This window comes from Furipterus horrens, unplaced genomic scaffold, assembly GCF_987537825.1.
Source record: "Furipterus horrens unplaced genomic scaffold, mFurHor1.1.pri manual_scaffold_1, whole genome shotgun sequence".
NCBI classification, from domain to species: Eukaryota; Metazoa; Chordata; class Mammalia; order Chiroptera; family Furipteridae; genus Furipterus; species Furipterus horrens.
This window is the reverse complement of record NW_028327171.1, coordinates 50,992,086-51,014,296: the sequence shown is the minus strand read 5'-3', so window position 1 is coordinate 51,014,296 and position 22,211 is coordinate 50,992,086. Positions and strand designations below refer to the sequence as shown.

The 22,211-nt window shown below is 32.8% G+C and overlaps 1 protein-coding gene across 1 annotated transcript in view; it reads left to right on the top strand.

Annotated features, from left to right (window-relative positions):
* Nucleotides 1-1,930: 1,930 nt before the first annotated feature.
* GMNC (geminin coiled-coil domain containing) overlaps nucleotides 1,931-22,211 on the top strand; it is a 41,217-nt gene continuing 20,936 nt past the window's right edge. The window contains exons 1-2 of the mRNA XM_090286164.1: nucleotides 1,931-2,013; nucleotides 6,980-7,073. Coding sequence (XP_090142290.1) covers nucleotides 1,931-2,013; nucleotides 6,980-7,073 — 177 coding nt within the window. The remainder of the gene's footprint in view (nucleotides 2,014-6,979; nucleotides 7,074-22,211) is intronic.

The window sequence follows — 22,211 nt, the reverse complement described above, 5'->3', positions numbered from 1 at the left end:
TAAATAAAGTTAGATGACACATTCTTAAAATATTATTTTGGTTGCATTATGAAATTTAGAATTTCAAATAGGAGGAAGGTCTAAAAGAATATAGGAAAACTAGCTTGGATTCTATCAACTAATAGGTTATGTGGTAATTTGGGTAAGATTGGTGCTGGTTCTGAGTGTAATGATTGTGATAGAGGTGAAAAGATGGGACAGATTTGAGAGACATTTAGGAAATAATAGTACAAGAATTTGGTGTCAGATGTTACAGGAGAAGGTGAAGAAGAGAGACGTGTCAGATTTCTAAATTCAAACTTGCTAGGTAGTGGTGTCATTGACTGAGTGAGAACATGCTGGAAAAGTTCTGTATTTAGGGAGTGGGGTATAATTCAGGCTTGGAGATGAACAGCTGTTGCGTGAACTCCTGAGTTCACTTTTGTATATGTTGGGTTTGAAGTATTTTGAGGCTATCCAATTGGAGGTACAAGGAGGAAAAACATTTTTGTTTCTAGAACAAAGAAAAATGTCTGCACAGAGATATGTATTTATAGTAACTGGCATATAGTTGGTAGTTGGAGCCATAAACATTGATGAGAAATGTGAGAAAAATGGTAAAAAAATTAAATAAGGTCTAAAACTGGGTTTTGAGAAAACCCAATATATAATGGTTAGGTGCAGGAAAAAGAGTTGGTAATGAAGAGAAGGAGTAACTGAGATAGAGAAAAATAACTCCAGCAGTGTGTAGTCAAGAAACCAAGGCATGAGGAGATTTCAGCAAGAAAAGAGTTCACAAATACTTCTGAAAAGTTATGATAAGGATTTGAATTTGTCCGTTGAATTTAGCAATTTGGAACTTATCCTTCACATGGCAGGAACTATTTCAATAGTGGTAAAGAGCAGAAGCCAGATTGCGATGGGTTGAAGAGTTAGTGCAAGATGAAGAAACAATAATATTGAACGTAAGTAATTTGTATTTTTATTGGGTTAAAATATATATAACATCAAATTTACCATTTTAACCATTTAAGCGTACATTTCAGTGGCATTAACTACTTTCTTATTGTTATGCAACCATCACCACTATCCATCTCTAGAACTTCTTTCATTTTTTTTTATCCTCACTGAAGGACATTTTTTTTTTCATTGCTTTATGTATGGAGATAAGAACATTGATTGATTGCCTCGCTACGCGTCTAGACTGAGGACCACACACACTTGAACCATGGATAGAACCGGCAACCTAGGTATGTTCCCTGGCGAAGAATTGAATCAGCAACCTTTTGGTTAAGGGATGATGCTCCAATTAAGTAAGCCACACCAGCCAGGGCCAAAAGTCCTTTTGTTTTCCCAAATTGAACCTCAGTACCCATTGAGCACTGACTTCCCACTCCCCACTCCTCCCTCCTCCAAGTAATTTGATTTAATGGGAGGGAATAGAGAAGAGGTAGGGAAGTATTTTTAAATGAAAGAAACAAGCATTTTTAAAAGTTCATAGAAGCAGCCATCTGGGACAATTAGTAGCGCAAGCTTTCCAGGAAGAAATGATGCAATGAGTTGTAGCAGTGGAAATAACTATCTAAAATAGGAAAATTAACAGTTTAGATATGGAAGGAAAAGGAACATAGGGAAACTACAGATATAGGTAAATTAATATGTGGCATCAAGAAAAGTAGGGACTTTTTTGTGATTATTTATATTCTTTTAATGAATTCAAGGTGGACATCATTAGTCAACAGTAAAAGGGTTAGAGGCCGTTGCAGGTTTGAAGAAAGTGGAGATGGTTTGATAAAGTTGCTATAGACAGTAGCAGAATGATTTAACAGAATAGAGAATATGCTGAGTTGACAACAGATATTCCAGCACCAAAGCCCTCTTCCATGTTATATACATGTTCAAACAGAGGTGTAGGCAAGTTCTTTTATATGACATGTATTAAATGAGCCACATGATGCTAGATACTGCAGTAATTGACAGTGATCACAAAGTGGACAAGATGGAGCCCATTCCCTCAAGGATCCATGATCTCAGGTAAAAAACAAACAAACAAAAGCTGTTATTTATCTACTTTGTACTGCATGAGAGTATTAGGACCTGGGTGGCTAAGATATTTCTCTTGAGATAGAAATAAATAATATAATAAATAATAAAAGGAGAAACAAGTAGGCATGGTGTTTTCACTGGCTAAAAAGTAAAAGCCTAAGAGGAATTAGAAGTCAAAATGATGTTACTGCAATCAAAGACAAAATAATCCATTCCTTTTCAAAAATTCTGATATTGACTGAGTCCAAAGTTTCCATGTATTCAGAAGTCTTCCAATGAATACTAAATCAGTGTCCAAATTCCCATTTAGAGTGCTTATCCAGATTTAAAAATGCCTGACTATAAAGAAGAAATAGTGAAAAAAACTAAAAATTATAAAATTAAAAACATGCACTTGATCATTCATTACTAGCTAAACAAAAAAGATACAGACCTTTCAAAACCATGAGACAGCATATTAAGTATTTAGAAATACATGTGGAAATACATATTTGGAAAAAAATATATAGCATTTTTATTTTTATTGTCCACCCATGTTTAAAACCCTGTAGTGTTTTCACATTGTTCTGATGATAGAGAGCAATATCCATAACACAATGTATTAGGCTCAGTGTGGCCTGTCCTTTATCTACCTCTCTAGCCCTTTCAGGCTCTTGCTCCTGAGTGGTGTTTCTCTCTCTCTCCCCCACTTTTTCTAACTCTCTCCCCCACCACCTATTCCCACAACTGCAAATATACCAGCTTCATTACTTCGGATGCAGGAACAAGGACTTTGAATGAAACAGCCTAAATGTCCACCAGTAAATGAATGGATTAAAAAAAAAACAAAAACAAAAAAAAACTGTAGTACATCTACACAATGGAATGCTATGCAGCAGAAAGAAAGGAGGAACTCCTACCTTTTATGACAGCATGGCTGAAACTGGAGAGAATTATGCAAAGTTAAATGAGCCAGGTGACAAAAGACAAATACCATATGACCATACCTAATACAAGAATCTAATGAGCAAAATAGAATCAGGAAATAAGGAACAGACTGACAGTGACCAGAGGGGAGGGGGAGAAGGGAGGAAAGAAGGGGAAGGGTCTAGTCAAGGAACAGGTATAAATGAACCATGGACATGAACCACAGTGTGTGGATTGACGATTGGAGCAGGGATGGGGGTCGTTTGGGAAGGGGAGAGCAATGGAGGAAAAACTGGGACAATTGTAAAGAACAACAATAAAAAAAAGACAAAAAAAATTGAAGTTGGACATAAGATACACATAGTGGGTGAAGAGTGTGGGCGCTAGAATCAGACATCAGATATAAGTTCTAACTGTAGTAACTTCAACATTTATGAGATCCTGAAGAAATCTTTTATCTCTTAGGTTTTTCATAAGTACATTGACAATTATAATAGTATAGTCCGTAAAACTGAATAAATTATCAATGAATATTGATTAGAAAAAGATTTCTAAAAGATGGGTAATTGTTGAGAGTTATTGAAGAAGGGGGAACAGAAGGACATAAGACAGAGACAAGTATGTCCAAGGCTATGAGTAACTGAAGTAGAAAGAGAAGTTGAGAAATCCATATAAATTTGGCTTTGCCAGGATCAGATTCAATTGAACTACAGCACCTGGGCCCTACTTGGGTTGAAACCATGGCATAAGGCCATGGGCAACTAAAATTTACTTGGGCTAGAGGATTTGCTTCCACAGGGCTGCTGGCAGAAGAGCTCAGTTCGTCATCACATGGGACTCTTGACAAGGTTGCCCAAGTGTCTTCACAACGTGGTAACCAGCTTCCTTCACAATGAGCTCCAAAGAAAAAACAAGGCAGGAACCACAACAGTTTTGCTGATGGAGTTCTAATATGACCGCTTAATCATTTTTTTTTATAATCTATTTGTTCCAAGCAAGTCACTAATCCAAGCCCATGCTTAAAGGAAGAGCTATTACACTCCACCTCTTGAAGAGAAGAATGTCAGAGAAGTTGTGGACATATTTAAAAACCACAGTACTGTCTTTTTGAGTGTGGGTTGCGGAGAAGCTCAGACTCCTGCCTGCTCAGTCATCTCCTTGTTCTTCACTGCGTCTTTAATATTTCACTGTGGAACCCCAGCTTTCCACAAAAATGGGTTTCAAATCATTGTTAACCTAGACAATTTTTAATGTAGAAAATGTTACAGTTGCAAGTAAATATGATTTTCATCATCTATTTTAACATAGATAACAATTTTTGAGAATTCTGATAAAATTATACTGAGAAACTTTATTGTGTTTGATTTGTTTTATATTGTTACAAACTGTGAGCTATGATTGCCTGCCATGCATAATTTTAAGCCCTAGATACATAAATTATTTCTCCTTTTATTAGTTACATAAAATTCCAAGTTCATCTATATCCTGTTAAAACATTTAGTAACCATGAATTCTTATAATTCTGAGACAACTGATAAACATGTAAGTTTTATTTAAGGACGAGTCCTTGTACTAAGCAGGAAAACAAAAAGATATTCTCTAAGCAAGATCAGGCTCTGTTATTTGCAGATAAAATTGCAGTAGTGACAACTTGATTTTTTCCACAAGAATATTGCGTATTTCTATACAATTCTTCTACAAATAGAAATTTTCATGTAAGAGACATGTGATACACAGACATTCTTGGTTTTGGTTTCAATTATGTGAACTTGAGGAAGTCATGCCACTTATCAGCTTGATTCTCTTCTATAGACATAAAATAAATAGATGGTTTAAATTTCTTCTAGTGTAAGCAGTCTTTGGTCCTAAAATTTCCACTTCCAATTTAAAGTAAATCTTGGTGAAGTCTTAAAACTACAAGATGTTTCTATATCTAAGTGATAAGTAAAAGTTAGATGTTTTCAGTGAATAACAACACATTAGATAATACTCAGGAAAGGATATATTTAACTTGTCTATTGTATGTAAAATATATAATCTAAGTGTTACACATGATTCCATGAAAACATACAGTATTATTAATAATAGAAAGGTTTTTATGCAAGGTTCAAATAGATATTTCCTTTAAAAATAAAATATTCTAATGAGTAAAATTGCTTAACTGGAAAGAACAAACAATGAAGTAAACTACCAGGGTATAGATGAACTTGGATTTTTATGTGAATAAAAAAAAAGAGAACCAAGTTATGTATTTAGGGCTTAAAGTAATACATTGCAGTCCATCTTAGTTCATAATTTGTAATAATATAAAACAAACCTCCCCTCCCAAATATGGATTTAGCAGTAGCTCAATACTAAGAAATTAAGATTCTTTTGGGTCTAATCCTATTATTGATCTCCTCAATAAACTTCCATCAGCTGAAATAAAAAGCCTAGAAAATAGAATTATTTTTATAAGCAAATATATAACATCTGTGTTCAGGACACCATGACCAACTGACACCAGTAAGCCAATTAGATATGTAACATGGGTCTAAAGAAAAGCCATCCTGTTTTGGTCACATTGTTGAAGATTATAAAAATTAGAGAGGTAGCACTGATGTGTAAGCTCCCAACATCAACTCTCAGTACGGGGCAGGCAGGAACAGTGGTTAAAGAAACCTTCCCTTCACTGAAGAGACTGTCTTACTGTGTTGAACAGTTTTGTTGTGTGTAGTGTCTTTACCTATTTTTAGACTTGGTGAATCCTCACCTAGGTTTGGATTCACTGTTTCTGTGAAAATTACTCTGAAATGTCAGGCCACCTAAAGATAATTAGAATGACAGGAGAATAATATATGGACATATTTGTCATATTTTTAACAAACATCTATTTAGCAAATAAATTGTATAAGGTCTGTTGCTAAAATCTTTATGTGCCTTAACTCAATTGATCCTCACATAAGGCCTCTGTTGGAAATTAGGTAGGTCAGGTGCCATTTACAGATGAGGAAACTGTGATTGAAAGAAGGTAGCAATATGCCCAAGGTCAAGTTGCTTAAAATCTTTCAAGAGCAAATGTTTCCTGGTAGGTAAACTACTCTTCATAGAAATCATGGAGTATTTTTTGAGGATCCAGAAAACTTAGAGTTCTAGATTACGTTTATAAAACTTAGACAATAGGCCTAAGAATCAATGAAAAAAGTCAATGATATTCCTATTGATCGTGGATAATTTTGAATGGAAGCCTTTATGATAAAGAGACTACAGAATCCTAACATTTTAGTACAAGTGATGTGTAGGAAGCATGTATACAGATTTATGGATGATGTAAACACGTGTATGTGGTATAGCTATGAAGTTCAATATTGTGTGTGTGCATGATTTTCCAAATTATCTGACAAACAAAATCCAAAGATTATTTTAAACTATCTACTATTAATTTCCCAATAAACTTTTTTTTCTATAAAATAGAATATCTCTTTTATTCTTCATCAGTCCCAGTCACAACCTAACCTACCATATTTCTTTCTAATCCTTTTTACATCTGCCTTTTTCTCTAGGTATTTTAACTATAAATAGTATATTTATATAGGTCTTGCTAAGGGCTTTCCTGAAGCCTTTTACTCAAAGCTTCTCTTATTCTTTGACGGCAATCACATCAATAAAAGATGACATCTGTGCCTCAGATCATTGTGAGCCATTTCAGGTAGGCCATGTGTTGTACCTTGACCTAACATCTATTTCTGTCCCCACCACTGTGGCCAATTAAACGGGGGCCTTGTAAGAAGCCAGTTGACTGGTCCTGTGCTGGCTATCACCACAAGAGCTTAAGGGCCACAAATCTGTTATTACCAAGCTGTTGCTGCCAGAAGCATGCTGATTCCTGACAAAAAGAATAGATTAGGATCAATCAAATCTCCCCCAGGCTTGTCAGTGGGACTTTTAACCACACCTCTACCTCAAACTTCCCCCTTCACCTCCTTCCAAACACCTACGCAGCAGCAAGCTGACAAGGTGTCTGCCAAACCATATGTTCATAATTAGTTAACTTCGTGCCTGTCGCTAGAGGCACCACTGATTCAGCAACGGCCCTCAAGGGTGTTGGGCATCCAATCAGACACCAGCAGCCCGCACCAGCCCCTCCCCTCAGCAGTAGGAGGGTAGGAGAAGAGGCATACTTAATTCCAGCTGTGGCATTGTTAACTGAATTAACTTTATCCTCAATTTAAAAAGCCAGCATGAAATCAAAGGAGACCTCAGAAAAGAAAAATAGAGAAAATGAAAAAAAAAAAAAAATGCTGGTAGGTTAACTCAACAAATCTGATGAATGAAACTCAACTGGTTGGCCCCATTTAGCCAATCACTGCAAAGCAGGTTTCTGGCACCGTCGTTACTTATGGCATAATTCTTCCTTTTATTTCTCAGTTCTGTGGTTAAGGTCTCTTGTTACACACAGAGGGGATTGATGATATAATTGTTTATGAGCTAGTGGGGCACATTTTTAGGTAGTGGAGGAGTTACCAGGCAGTGAGAAATTAATGTTAAAGACAGCAGTGTATGTACGATGCTGGCTAAGAAATCTCACGTCAAGGTAAGAATGCTACATATAAAACTAAATTTGCAGTCTCCTCTTTGGGTTTATACATGTTTGATTGTGTGATTTTCTTTATGGGAAAGAATTGGCAAACAATGTTTTTCAAAAAGTTCTAAGGCAAAAAGGATTCTGAAATCTATTCTGTTCCCATTGACTATGGATGAAATATCTAATATTTTGAAAAAATGTCCATTTTTATTAAATTTATTTAAGTGAAAGTCTTTCAACAAAATTATTTATGCAGATGGTCCAATAAATTTTCTTAAAGAATTAAAAGTTAATACTAAAGGCTTATCTTTTGAAGCTTTGAAAACTATAAGGAATAAACTTTTAAACTTGAGAAAAGTGTAATTTTACTATAACTTAAATATTATAAACTTTATTTTAAAGTCATATAAATTATGTAATTATTTAAATTGGAATGGAGAAATATTAGTTAAGCAAAAACATGTATTCTTAGTATATACTTTAAAATAACAATTGCTATAGTTGTGAATGACAAAATGCAATTGTGTAAAAAAGGACACTATGTTTGTAAACAACACTCATGAAACCAAAAATGTAGATACAAACATACAAGAAGACAGAGCATTTAAATTAATAAAATTAAATAATTTTAAAAAGTGGTTATAAGTGAGAAAACAGGTTATTTTAAATGATTTTAATCTTAAAATGTTGTGATTTTTGTGGTTGTAGTTGATGCTATCAGGATATCTTCTTGTAAAGTAATCTAAGAACTTTTGACAATATAAAAAATAGGAGCAAAAAGACAACCCAAGATTTATATATTTACCAAGGCTAGTTCACTGTTTTAACTATCAGTTTGAGATCTAATTTCATTGTCAATCACATACTTTCTAATATTATATTAAATAACCATTGACATTGGCAAGAGATTCAGGGGTCTTGAGTAACAGATATTGTCATGATAATATGCGGCTTAAAGAGAATTAAGAAAGAAATGATGTGGTTTGGGACCAGAGAATTAGAAAACATAAGCCAAAGGAAAAATGCAGAAACCACAGATTGGTACAAGTTACACCAATGTTCTTAATAAACCCCTTTACAATAATGTCAGACAAGACACATTAAGCTTCCTCCCTATCTTTTATGGAACGAACTACATAACAATCAGAGCCAAATGTTTGCTTTCAAAGACCAGTTGCCATCCTAAAAAATAATTTTACAACTTAATTGTCATTAAGCAAGTAACATTTTCTAAAAAAAAAAAAAAAAGGACAATAAAATAACCTGCTAAAAATGCCCATAGAGTGATAAACCCTTTTTTTAGGTTAGTCTCTAAATTTTCAGCTTTAAATAAAATAAAGCATAATGAAAATAAATATATAATACTGATTCCATGCCAGGGAGATTATTTACACTTCTATAGTAAGAGGTCTTTCTTTCAGTTTTCAATATAATTACCCTATAATGAGATTTAATATATAATGAGTATTATATCATGGGGCATGGAGACAGGTAAACTAGAAATGAGAAATCATGTCGATTAGATTTTGAGAACTGATTTTGAGGCATCTTAAAGTCTTATAGCCTAGTTGCAACAAGAAATAGTGAACCATTGAAGAACAGAAAATGGTGATCTAACCTGAAGAATGGAATGCTTAACTGAACAATAGTAAGCATTACAGATTGGGAATGCAACAAGAGGCTTATTAAAAATTTTGTATTGTATATTAGTGATAAGCACTTGGCCCAGGACAGTGAAAAGGGGACTGTATGGAAAGAAAGAAATATGAGATATATTAAATAAATACTGAATCAATTGGCTGCAGCTGATAAAAGAAGGAGAAATTCAAGACAATTATGACAAATTGGCAAGCTTAGGTCACCAAAAATATAATAGTGCAAAAGTAATATGAAAATAAGAGATTGGATGTCAGTATTTTGACAGAGAAAATGCTGAGTTTAGTTCTAGCCTATTAAATTTGGGGGGTGATATGCACAATAGGTCTATGTATCTGACAAGTCTAGGGTTCTGATGAGCAGATGGGGATCACTTTAGTTTGGAAGTTACCAATATGATGAGGATTACCAGGTACATGTAAGTGGGTGTGCTCTGTAGAAGCGTGGATATAAATTAGTTTCTTTTAAAAACTTACTACGGAGGTCATTGACTAACTCAATATTTTTCTAGTTTTGTTGTAATTGCTCTTATTCTTTCTTTTTTTTCTTTTACTCGATTATGCTTTTTCTAGTTTCTTAGATTAAAAAGTTTATATTGAATTTTTCTTGTTTCCCAGTATTTTATTTAAGCTTATAAATCACCTTTTAAGTTTATATTTCTTACAAATCTTTATACAAATTAATTTTATTATATGTAGTTATACATATTTTATAATATTCACTATGATTATTTTCTTCAGACTTAATTATTTATACATGTAGACAGAGGCTTTTCATTTCTTCAGTTGTATTATCTTTGGTTTATATTATTGATTTCTAATTTTATTAAAAAGTCAGTAAATTCCCAGAGATTACTCATAATCTTTGAGTTCACCAAGGCTAAAAAGAGGTATTTACTACTACAATAGTCCAAGACAAAAAAAAAAAAAAATAGATGTTTGTTTCATGGTGGTTAAGTGGGAATGAAAATAATTGAAGTTTTAGGAAAAGATTTAGAATTAAGACATTATGACTGACTATAGAAGGTGAGGATGAGGAAGGAGTCAGGTATAATTTCCCTGCCTGAGTCTGCCTTGAGTGACATGATAGATGATGTTACCATTTGCTGAGATGGAAAAGCCTGAGAGTGATAGCAAAGATTCAGTTTTGGTCACATGATGCCTGCCGTGTCTGTGGAATATACAATAGGAGATAACAAGAATGTAATAAATACACAGTCCTGGAGGTCAAGAGAAAAGTTCACACTAAATATGTAAATTTTAAAGTCCAAAGGGTGTAGAAAGTCATTGAAACCATGGCAGTGAATCTGTTTGCTATCATGTTAGACAGGAGAATGAAGAATTTTGAGAAAAGGGGAATCATAAGTAAAGAGCTGTCATTAACAATAAAGTTGAGATGAATGATTGAAACTGTACTAAGACTATGCCTTCTTTAATAAAGATATCAGTAAATATCTCAATTTTGTTTTGTGATTTATGGTTGCCACACACTTTTCACACTGTTTCACTTAATTGTCATTGTTGTGGAACAAAAAAAGAATCTCTCCTCATCTCTTCATATATCGGCCTTAACCCACAGGGAAGATTACTGTCTACAGTTCTAATTTCTTTCTTTACCCCCTTTCTGATTTATACTCATAGGAAGAGTGCTTGGTCATTCACTGTTTTGATCATGAGTTGGTGGCCAGCTCGTATTTTGCTGGTAGGGAAGATCTCTTTTCTGTAAGAAGTAGGCAAATACCCTGCTTTCTCTTTTACTTCTTGAACTCAGGTGCCACAATCTTTATGCTTTCTGTTCCCACATATAAAGCACACTAGTCGCAGGCCCTGGCTGCTGTGGCTCAGTGGATTGAGCGTTGTCCTGCAAGCCAAGTGTCGCTGGTTCGATTTCCAGTCAGGGCACATGACTAGGTTGCACGTCAGGTCCCCAGTTGGGGGGCGCAAGTGAGAGGCCACCACACAGTGATGTTCCTCTCCTTCTCTTTCTCCTTTCCTCTCTCTTCAAAAATAAGTATATAAACAAATAAATAAATAAATAAATAATAATAGAAATTAAAACAAAACAAAACAAAACAAATAAAGCACACTAGTCGCACAGCTGTTTAGATAGACTCTTACAATGCAGGCCCTACATTTATTCTCTCTTCTGTCTGTGCTACAAGATGAGGTACAACAATTGTAAATAGTTGTGTGACTAGTTGAGTAAATGGATTGGTGCCAAAAAACTAGCCATTCTAGATTCAAAGGAATCTCATACAGCCACAGCTAAGTGCATTCCTACATCACATTTTATCAAAGGAACCCTGAATAGGGGATTATCAGGTGAACTGCCAAATTAACTCTGTCTCTGTCTCTCTCTCTCTTCATTGGCATCTTTTGTTTTGTGTATACTGCCTTAACAAGTAAACTCAGAGAAGAAAAAATGAATTATTATTCATATATTATCAATTTAAAAACTGAAATCCAGAGGTCTTGTAATTATACCAAGGTCAAACTCTTAATAAAAGCAGATGCAGGATTTAAATCCAATTTTTTTGAGTTTACATTTAGTATTCTTGTACTGAAACTATATTTTCTCATATAGATATTATATACAGTAATTAGTTAAATTTAATTCATCAAAACGCATATAGCATTATTTCCTTCTATAAAATCTTTGTCATATTTGTATTCATTAATAACTCCATTAAACATACCTTATTTATTTTACTAACACTCAGAAATAATGAGCTTTATTTATTTCAGAAAGAAATAGTACCTCAAACTAGAGAAGTACCATTTTGGGAGTGGAGTAAGTGTGTGAGAGAGAGAGGAAAAGAGAAAACATTAAATGTTAAAATAATTTCCTAAAATAGGAAAGAATATATTACCAACTAAATGAGTTAGCTTGTCCTCTTTATACAAGTATTATCCAAATGTGGATTTCTGACTATGTTCAGAAGGTTGATAGATCAGAAAAGACAGAGAAAGAGAACAAACTCAGGGTCACACTTAATTATGTGAAACAAAACTGCAGCTATTTCAAACTTGAAATATCATAGTACCAAGACTTAGCTGAGAGTCTCATGTGAATGATGATGAGTTCACAGTAAAAATTCTTGAGCCTTCTTAGGAGTGTAAACATTCTGAGAGATAGCAAATGGAGTGCCTGATACCAGAGAATAAAGAGCTAATATAACAGGGAAAACAAATACTTAAAATGTGAATATAAATATTTCTAGAAATATAAAGGATGATGTTGTAAAATAAGATGCAAATATTAGTTGGAGATAATTGGGTGTCAAAAACATAATTGCTGAAATAATAAGCCTGACAAGATTGGGGAAGAGAATAGGTACAGCTTAATAACGAAATGGAGGTTAAAGACTTGTTGATAACTCCCAGAGGAGGGTTATCAGAAATGAAGAAAAAGAATGTAAAGGAAGCAATAAATAAAAAGAATAACTGACACTTTCTCATAATGAAGACTTAAAATCTCATATTGCAAAGCTTTGTAGAGTTTCAAGCCTATAAAGAGAAGAAAATATCAACATTTAAAGACATACTAAAATATAATATCAAAGATTAAATCTAATCGATTTCATGAGAATAAGAACATAGTCTACAAAAGAAGCAAAGAATCAGATTAATATCAGCTCTTCTTTATCACAAGATATGTTGGACTTTCTCATTTAAAAAATAATAATAATACAAAAATTAACTTTTATCAACTTGTACTTAGAACAATAAATCTTTATTTGCTTTCCACAAACTTTTCAAACATGCTTGCTTTGGAATTTAAGAAATAGCTCATAATGTTTTTATTTTTAAATGGATATTTATTAGATTGCATTTGTTTATTTTCTGCAGCCTGCTCTTTAAAAAGTACACAGGGCCTTCACAACTTTATTTATAATATCATCACCCAAAAAAGCATCTTAGTTGAGAATAATGGCTTTCAAAATTCTACTCCTGTGCTTGTACTTTTCTTCCATTGATTTCTAAAAATGCATTCCCATATTTTCATGAATTTAAAGATAGAGGATAGAAAATGCTAGACTTGATTAATGTTTAAAGCAGATTAAATAATCCTCATGCTAGAAAATCATATTAATACAAAATGTTATAATTGCTGCAACATATATTTCTTTCTTATTTACTTTAAAGTAAAAAAAGTGGAATGACATTTTTCATTGGAATGCAGATTGTCATTGAGACACATTCCTTACTTAAATCTGAATATATTGGAAAAGTCTTCAGGAAGCCCCCTCTAGTGTCTGAAGGATGCAACAGCTCATGGGCAAAGGATTTGAGAGAGAGTTAAGTAGAGGATCTCCTTTAAAGTGGCTCAGAGCGACGCTGGAAATCCTCAACTCTGGTCCCCATTCTGCTTACAAATATGAAAACTAAAGGTCCAGATAGAAAATGACTTTTGAAAATGTCACACTGAATGTCAATAGTAATCAATCTGTGGAACTCAGGTCTCCTGACTCCAAATTCACAGTACAATCTAGTCTATCCTGTGGACTTGGATTTGGGCCAAGAAGGGCCAGAGTAGAACAAAAGCAAGGAATTTGGAGGATGTTGGAGTTTTTAAATTGAAAGGGTACAAAGTTAAGGGAAGGGCCATTGTGACAAAGGAAAAGACAAGAAGTTTAGCAAATAGGGCTAGGAAACAGTAGTTTTGTATTTAAAGAATAAGACACCAGAAATGGGGAGATCAGAATGAGAGGTTAACATTTATTATACTTAGAAGTTTATTGATAGGTGATTGCAAATATTCTTACAGTGAGCATATGCAAAAATATGGATTTTATTTGTGGGTCTGAAGATAAGATCACTAATGGATTTTTGTTACTAATTTCCCACTTATTAAAATTTGTCACATCAATTATTCTCTTATCATCTATCTCAGTAAAGTTTATTGATAATGCAAAACATGAAAATGTCATAACAAGGCAGTAAGTCTTGATTTTCTGCCCATTTCAGTTCATAATAATGTACTGGCAGTGGTGTTGTTAGTTTAAAACATATATGACTTATTATATTTAAATAGAATGCCCAACATTCAGTCTCCCCATTCTTCCTCCAAAATATATAAAGGGAAAAGTCTCTCTGGAGAATTACTCCAAGAGTATCTGAAACAGCCTACTTACTTTATCTTCAAGAGTATGACTTTTGACTGTATACTATCATTAAGAATTAGTTTGTAAAAAATACCCAACCATTTTCTTTTTAAACAGTATTGAATGTCAGTGTGTGCTATAGATGTAGAAATATGTATCATGGAGCTCATAGTCTGATAGAAAATGCAGAAAAATACATAGGGAAGATGGGAACTTATTGTGTCTTTCAATTCTTAGCTTTTCCTATGTCTTATCAATTATGGAATGTGATGCTGGAGCATTTTGAAGATGTATCCCCAAAATACATGTTGCCTGGTACTGAGGATGCCTAATATATGAGTTTCTCCTCACTCATAATACCAGTGAACAAAGAAGACATGGCTTGAGTGAGAACCTGGCAGACAGATAAAAATGTTCTAGGGAAGAAGCTTCCACTTGGACCAGTGTGAATATTGATTAAGAAAGTACTAGATATGTTTAGGGAATAGCATGCGGGTGGATGAGAATTCTTCAGTTTCTGGGATGAACTAATAAAACTCCTAAAGACTGACTTATTCACTCCTTAATTCAACCGTTCTGTGCCAGGGAAGAATGGTAGAGACTTGAAGGTAAAAAATGTGGCTGCTTTTATTGAATATTTATAGCCACTTTCATCTTCTGTGTCCAATCGCTGTGAAGTCCCTTTTAAAAATAAAAACTTAATAGGAGTCTCATTTTCTTCCTCATTTTTAATTTTAATTAATCATGATCATAAATGAAGGTAAATACCTAATAAGCTAAAATATAATGATAACCGTACTTGCGCCATCCACTGTGCTCAGTACTTTTACAAACCCTATTGATGAAAGATATTTATAGCAAAGTTTCTCCATCATAGCTTTTAGCAAGTTGCTGCATTTAAGATGATATGTACCGTATCGTATAGTCTGTGCTTTTTTATGTAAAACATTTAAGTGAATTTTGTAGAGCTTACATGAGAAAGTTTTATAGAGCTAATGGAAATTCCATTAAGCCTAAAATGTTGCAAGAATTTTCCAACTAGCAAACACCTCTACCTGCGTCATGAAATAGAACAGATACTATCATAGTACATGTTGAGTAAGATGGGTGTACCCTGGTAGAAGGGCCAACACAGAAGGACATCTAAGTTCCAACTGCAATCAAACCTTATTGCAAATAATATTTCCTTCAAGATTCCATTTCCCTCTTTTAAAAAAAAATGGTGGTGAGACCAGCTGATCTCTAAGGCAGATTATAAAAGCTCTAATTACATCAAATATAACTGATAGTTTTCATTCGTTGTCACTATTTTCCTTTATACCCTCCATTCACTATTCTATCAAAGAGCATTCAGTCAATCATGAGAAGGACCAAGGTTCAGCAAATTATTCTACAAATGAGTACTCCAAAAGATGGCTAAAGTAAGTCCTATACTGTGTTGAAGAGGAAGACAAGTGGTCAAAATACATGTAACTTGCTTGGGGACATCTCTTGTATAATTTCATCTTGTTCCACTACCTGGCAATATTCCACTATCTTTCCACCAGTTGCTCACATCTTCTTCCAATGCTTCCTTTCTGACTTCAGGAAGGACTTTAGTTTCCTGATGGTCCCATTCTCTCCAATGTTTTAAACCTTCTTGAGACATTAATAATTTTTTATGTTGCAACATTTCTACCACTCCTTTACCAAAACCTTCTAATCTGTCACTACAATGACAGACTCCTATGTGCACATCAATTCAACATACATTTTATTTTTTCTCTCCCTCTTTGCTGCTCATCACATAATTCGGTTACTACATATTCATAGCTTTTCTCTTTATTTGAACCATTAATGCTAGTGGTCATTTCCCTCTTTCTCTCCCTTCTGTGACAATTTGCAACCTTTATACTTTTCCTCACACCTGTATCTGTCTCTCAATGGCTTTAAACTCTCCTTCTTTACAGAGAAAATAGAAATTATCTAGTCAGAATTTTCTTAATTTTCTGTCTAAACTTTTATCACCAATAACTTGCTTTTCTTATTGATATTCTAATTCCTAGCCTTTCTTTGGATGCTGAATCTTACATCATTTTTGTCTTCTAGGGTATGTTATTTTATTAAAAGCTTTACATTTGGATATGCTGTGTTCACAATTAAAGACTTAGCATTATTAATACACGAATTCTCCCCCAAATGGTACACCGGTTCAAGATAATGCCGACCAAAATTCCAGGAGGCTTTGCTGAAAATCGACAAACTGACATTGAAGCTGCAAGGGGTCAATAGTCCAGATAGTCTTGTAAGAAGAACAGAGCTGTAAAACTTCAAGATTTAATTTCTAGTGATTAAGAAAGTATGGTACTGGAGAAAAAAAAAGACTCATTTATATGATCACTTCATTTATAATACATAACAATGGAGACACTGCAGAGTAGCAGAGAAGAACAACTGTTTTTAATAAATATACTGGATCAATCAGATAGCTATGTGGAGGTGAATCTTAACTTTTATCTCACATGATACAAACATTACTTCAGATAACGGAAGATATAAATGTGCAAAGTAAAACAATAAAATCTTCAGAAAAGAAGATAGGTGACTATCTTTATGAATAATCTTGGGGTATCCAACGCTTTTAAAAATGGGAAACAAAAGAATTACCATAAAGAAAATACTATTCTAAAATTCAGAAATTCAGGACATCAAAAAACACCAATAGAAACGCAAAGGCAACTCACAAAGTAGGTGAAGATATTTTTGTTTAGGATGATGTAAATACTTAATAAGATTTAGATAGGCTTAATGAATAATAGATACATTTGGGGTTCTCATTAACTATTCCATTATTTTGAAAACTAGGTATCAAGTGCCCACTAAATGCCAGGGACTATGCACTGGGAACTTTAAATACATTATTTTATTTATTCTTCACCATGACCATGCAAAGTATGTGATAATATATTTTTAATGAAATTGAGGTTCAGAGGGATTTAGTAATTTGTTCACTATTTTACTTCTAGTAGGATCCAGAGCTGTGATTTAAACCAGTCTGAAGTTCAAAGTCTGTCTATATTCTGTCTTGGCTGACTTAATTGAATATCTAGATACATACATATTTTATATAATCTACTCCACAGATGTAGTACATTTTAAATTACAAATAGGAAAGATTTGATTCTCATTTTTATACCATAGATCCCTGTGTGTTCTTGAACTTGAATAATGTGACAGTGAAGTGAGCGTGAGGCAGCACTGAAGGGGAAGCAGGAGAGGAAAGGAACCCTTTAGAGAAAAACAAAAAAACAAACAAACAAACAAAAGGAGACTCCAGAAAAAGTCCCATATAAGGGGATGTGGAAACACACTGGCAGACATTACACAGCCCAGACACAAATAAGAGGTATTTCTATGTAATGGAAAGATTGTTCTGGCCTAGAAATCCAGAGAAATGTATTCAAGAAAGAACTCTGCTAGGGTATTAAGTGTGAGCCTGGAAAAGTTTCATGATCTTCCTACTACTTAGTTCCTCTGTCTATAAAAATGATAAAATTGAACCAAAGCGTCTCAAATGTTTCTCCCTCACTGGTATTAAATGAATCCCCATGTATCTATCAAGGGCAAAGAACATACACAGGCTTTGCAAAGGGAATACCAAATTTGTCTATAACTAATGCATTTCATTTCCATTTATTTTCCAAAATTTTTGATCAGTAACATTTCAATCAATGTTTTAAAGAGTTGAATTTATTTAAATCACAGTATTATGTTTTTCTTGTAAGATTCAGGTTTCACTTCTACCTGGCATGTGTTCTATATTAAACTGTAGAATACTCAATATTATTAGGCCAATGACACTGATTAAGTGCCTCATGTGATAATCTTGGCCATTTTAACATATCATATTTCACAAATCCACTTTAAACACGGGATTCTTACAAGAGAGAATGCAACTGTGCAAATCCCTGGGCCACTCTTAAAAAATAAATAAATAAAATTGTGGCTCTGCCAAAATCCTATAGAGGGCAGTATGGTTTTAGCTGACTCAGTATTAAATCCTATTTTGTTGTAAAGAATATAATTACTCTTTAAAAGAATAAGAGGGGGAGAAGCAGAGGAACTCTGATTTTGAAGTATTATATAATCATTGTAAAACCTTTGTCATTTACCAAAATAAAAAAAATATTTAAATTACAGAGTTTCCCCAAGTTCAATCAGTACTATTTTGACATTATATATAATATATACAGTAATTACTATCAGCTTATGTAGCTCTATATTCATATTTTCTTAATACCATATTTTAAGATTTTTCTAGTGTGATTAAATTGTTAAATTGAGCATAGTTCTCTTTAAGTTTACATGTTAATTAAAACTTTTCAGCTCTTGACTGAATTTTAGGTATCACAATTAATGCTGTGATAAACATTTTATTTGAAGTGTCTTTATTTCTGCATATTTCTTTACAATATGTTCCCAAAGTAAAATTAAGGTAAATTGGTATTGACATGTAAATTTTCTTTATATCTATCAAAAATGTACCAGTTTACATGTGTGCAACTGACTAGCTTTGATAACATTAAATTTTACACTTCATTTTTTACTAGGAAAAATATTTGTCATTTTAATTTATGTACAAAATCCCTGGTAAGCTAATAGTCCAGAACTAAAAATTTTAAAATTATTTCAAGAATATCTGGGAATAGGTGGTGGGCAAAATAGAGTGTGAAATCATTACGAGGTCTCCTAAGAGGAGCAGAAGAGAGTAAAGGAAAGGGAAACTCTTTAAAAAAATATCTTATTGTGATGGAAAGAAATCATGAGGAAATAGAAGGTTTTCCAGGGGTAAAAAGTAGAATCGATGAAAATCAGTATATAATTGAGCTTCACAGTTTTGGCTAGACTCAGTCTACGTGTTTCAAAATCTGGGTCCCACCTCTTACCCCTGTGATATTAGAAAAGTGTTTTAATTCCTTAGTAGTTCAAAATGGTAATTATGTCAGGAGGACTCAGATCATATAATTATTATATATTGTTAACTATAACCTAGAGCTAATATAAATTATTAACACTTAGAACTTACACATAGTATACACTCAATAAATATTATTAAGTAATAGTAAATATTAAGTAATATTTAATGATATTAAATCATATTATAGTCAAATTGTAGTAGAGAAATGTGTTGCAACAAGAGCACTGAGGAACGAAAGGCAACCATTAAATAATGAAAAAAATATGGCAAAATTTCCAAAATAACAGAGTAACATGTGGAATGAATACCAACTTGATCAAACACACACACAAAAATAAGGAACAAAAGGAAAAGAGAGAAAAGTTAAAAATAGTAAACCAAATATATAAAAACTTAAATTAAAAGATATAAAATGTGATGCAAGGGATTTTGAGAGCAGTGAAACTATTCTATATGATATTGTATTGGTGGATACACATCATTATGTTTTTGGCAAAGCCCATAAAATGTATACTACAAAGAGTAGACACTAATGTAAACCATGAAACTCAGTTAATAACAATTTATCAATATTGGCTCATCAAATGTAGCAAATGTACCACCTTAATGCAAGATGTTAATAATAGTTGAAATTTGTGATGATGTGTATGGAAACTTTGTAGTTTTTTGTTTTTCTATAAAGCCAAAATGCTAAAATAATAATAAAGCTTAGAAACTAAAAAATAGTGTAGAAACCTTTTTTGAATTACATACATTATTTAGTAACAAGAGATTTTTATTGGCTGTACAACTGAATAAATTTATTTTAGTTTTTAAAATGTTAATTACTTTTATGTTAGTATTTCTTTAAGGTATTGTGACACATTAAAATTTATATGTATTACAATTTTATATATTATAAATATATATATTATATATTTTTTTCATAATTTCAGTAGTCTCATAAGGTGAGCAATGGTAGGTATTATTTATCCATTTGGATTAAAATAAAAATTAGCAAAGCAAATAAATAAATCCAAAACAAAATAAAAGATAGAATGTTTTATCAATTACTGTATAAATTGGAAATGGACTACAATTTCCCATGAAAAGATTTATGTTCTCAAAATGGATTTAAAAATATTCAGTTGTATTCTATGTGTGGGAGTCAGAATGAAAATAAATGTGATGGGGGATAAAGAGAAGAATAAGAACATCATGTCAGAGAGTGTATTTTAGGATTGAAATCACTAATCACTAACCAGTATATAGTGGTGCGACCTGTATTAATGAGTCACACTATGTGAAGAAGATATGTAATAATAGACCTTTGCATGACAAACAACACAGTAGCTAAATATGTAATGAACTACATATTAGAATACTAGCAACTTGATGAAAATATAACTACAATAAGAACCTTCAATATATATGTTTTGAAACTTGAGTAAATTTGAACACTTCATTAGTATTATGTAGTCCTCACCATAATAAACTTGTGAAGTAGAAACACTTATAACCTCAGTTCAGAAAAAGTGCAAATGGTGAATAAATCAAAGGTATTTTTTAAAATGAAGTACAATAAAAATTGATAAGCCCCTCATAAACCTGATTAAGGACAAAAGAATCAGGTAAAATACACATGATTAAAGATGAGAAGACCTAACTAACTACAGGGGATATGAGAAGAATAATAAAAAAGTTCATGATATGTAATAACATGGTAACACATTTAAAAACTAAAGAAATGGATTATTTTTGGCAATATAAATAATTACTATATTGAATAAAAATTTATTAGGTTTTTGAAATGAAGAAATACATAAGCTCTTATGTGATTTATTTTAAGTATTGTAATTATAGGTACTTCAAGTGTATTAAAGTAATACAGAAGATATCAGAAGATCTATAAATAGAGATATTTAAAAGAATATTTTATTTTTTAGATAAATTCAGAATGAAAAGAAACTACTTAAATATAATATTTGACTATACAAAGTAAACAAGAAAAATTAGAATGACAGCATAACTTTAACATCATTCTATTTGAGGTCTCAGACTGGATAAGAAGCCTGCTTTTGACACTAGTTTTCAGTATTGGCTGGAAGTGTACTGAAAACAATAGCATAAGAAAACAAACTAGTACTAATATTGGAAAAGAAAACATTTCACTTCTTCTTGCTGTTTATATGATTGTATCCATCCCAAAAGATTCCAGAAAAATCTATGAAAGTGAACTTGAGAGTGTGTAAGGAGTCTGGATATAAGACATTAAAAAAGCAGTTTTCTTTTTATTTCTGAAGCCTCTAGAAATGAAAAGAGAAAAATGATTTCTAAGTGCATGCACACACAGATGCACACACACACACACAACTGAAAATACTTGGAAACTAGCAGATGGAATAGGATGGATATATGTATATGTATACGTATGTAGTTGAAAAAATAGAAATTGTAAAATCTTATTAGAGATATAAACATATTTTGGGCAAATAAAAGAAGTTGTATGCTCTAGTTGACGTGAAGTAATGCAGCCAATTTAGAAAGAAGCATTCTAACAATGTCTATTAAAATTATACAACCTTTGACCCAGCAAATACTCTCCTGGATATATGTCCCTAAGAAATAAATCACCACTGCATAGAATATATGCAGGGAAAACAGTATATTAGGTAATGCTTACAGAATCAAATATATGGAAATAATCTGAATATTAATTAAGATATTATATATTATATTGCATAGATGTTAATAAATATGGTATATAGTCTCTCTGTGTGGCCTGGTCTTCCTCATAAGAGTGTGGCTGATTTCCATGGTTGAACTGAGAGGGGGGGGAGAGGGAGAGAGAGAGAGTGTAAGAGAGAGACACCATATTACTTTGTGGTGTTCATTTGGTCGAAGCAGTCACAAAGTCCCAAGAAGAGGAAGGGAAATAGATTCCCCCTCCTAATGAGAGTGGCAAGGTTCTAAGAGAATATGTGGTAATGAAAAATCCACTCTATCCATTTTTGAAAAAT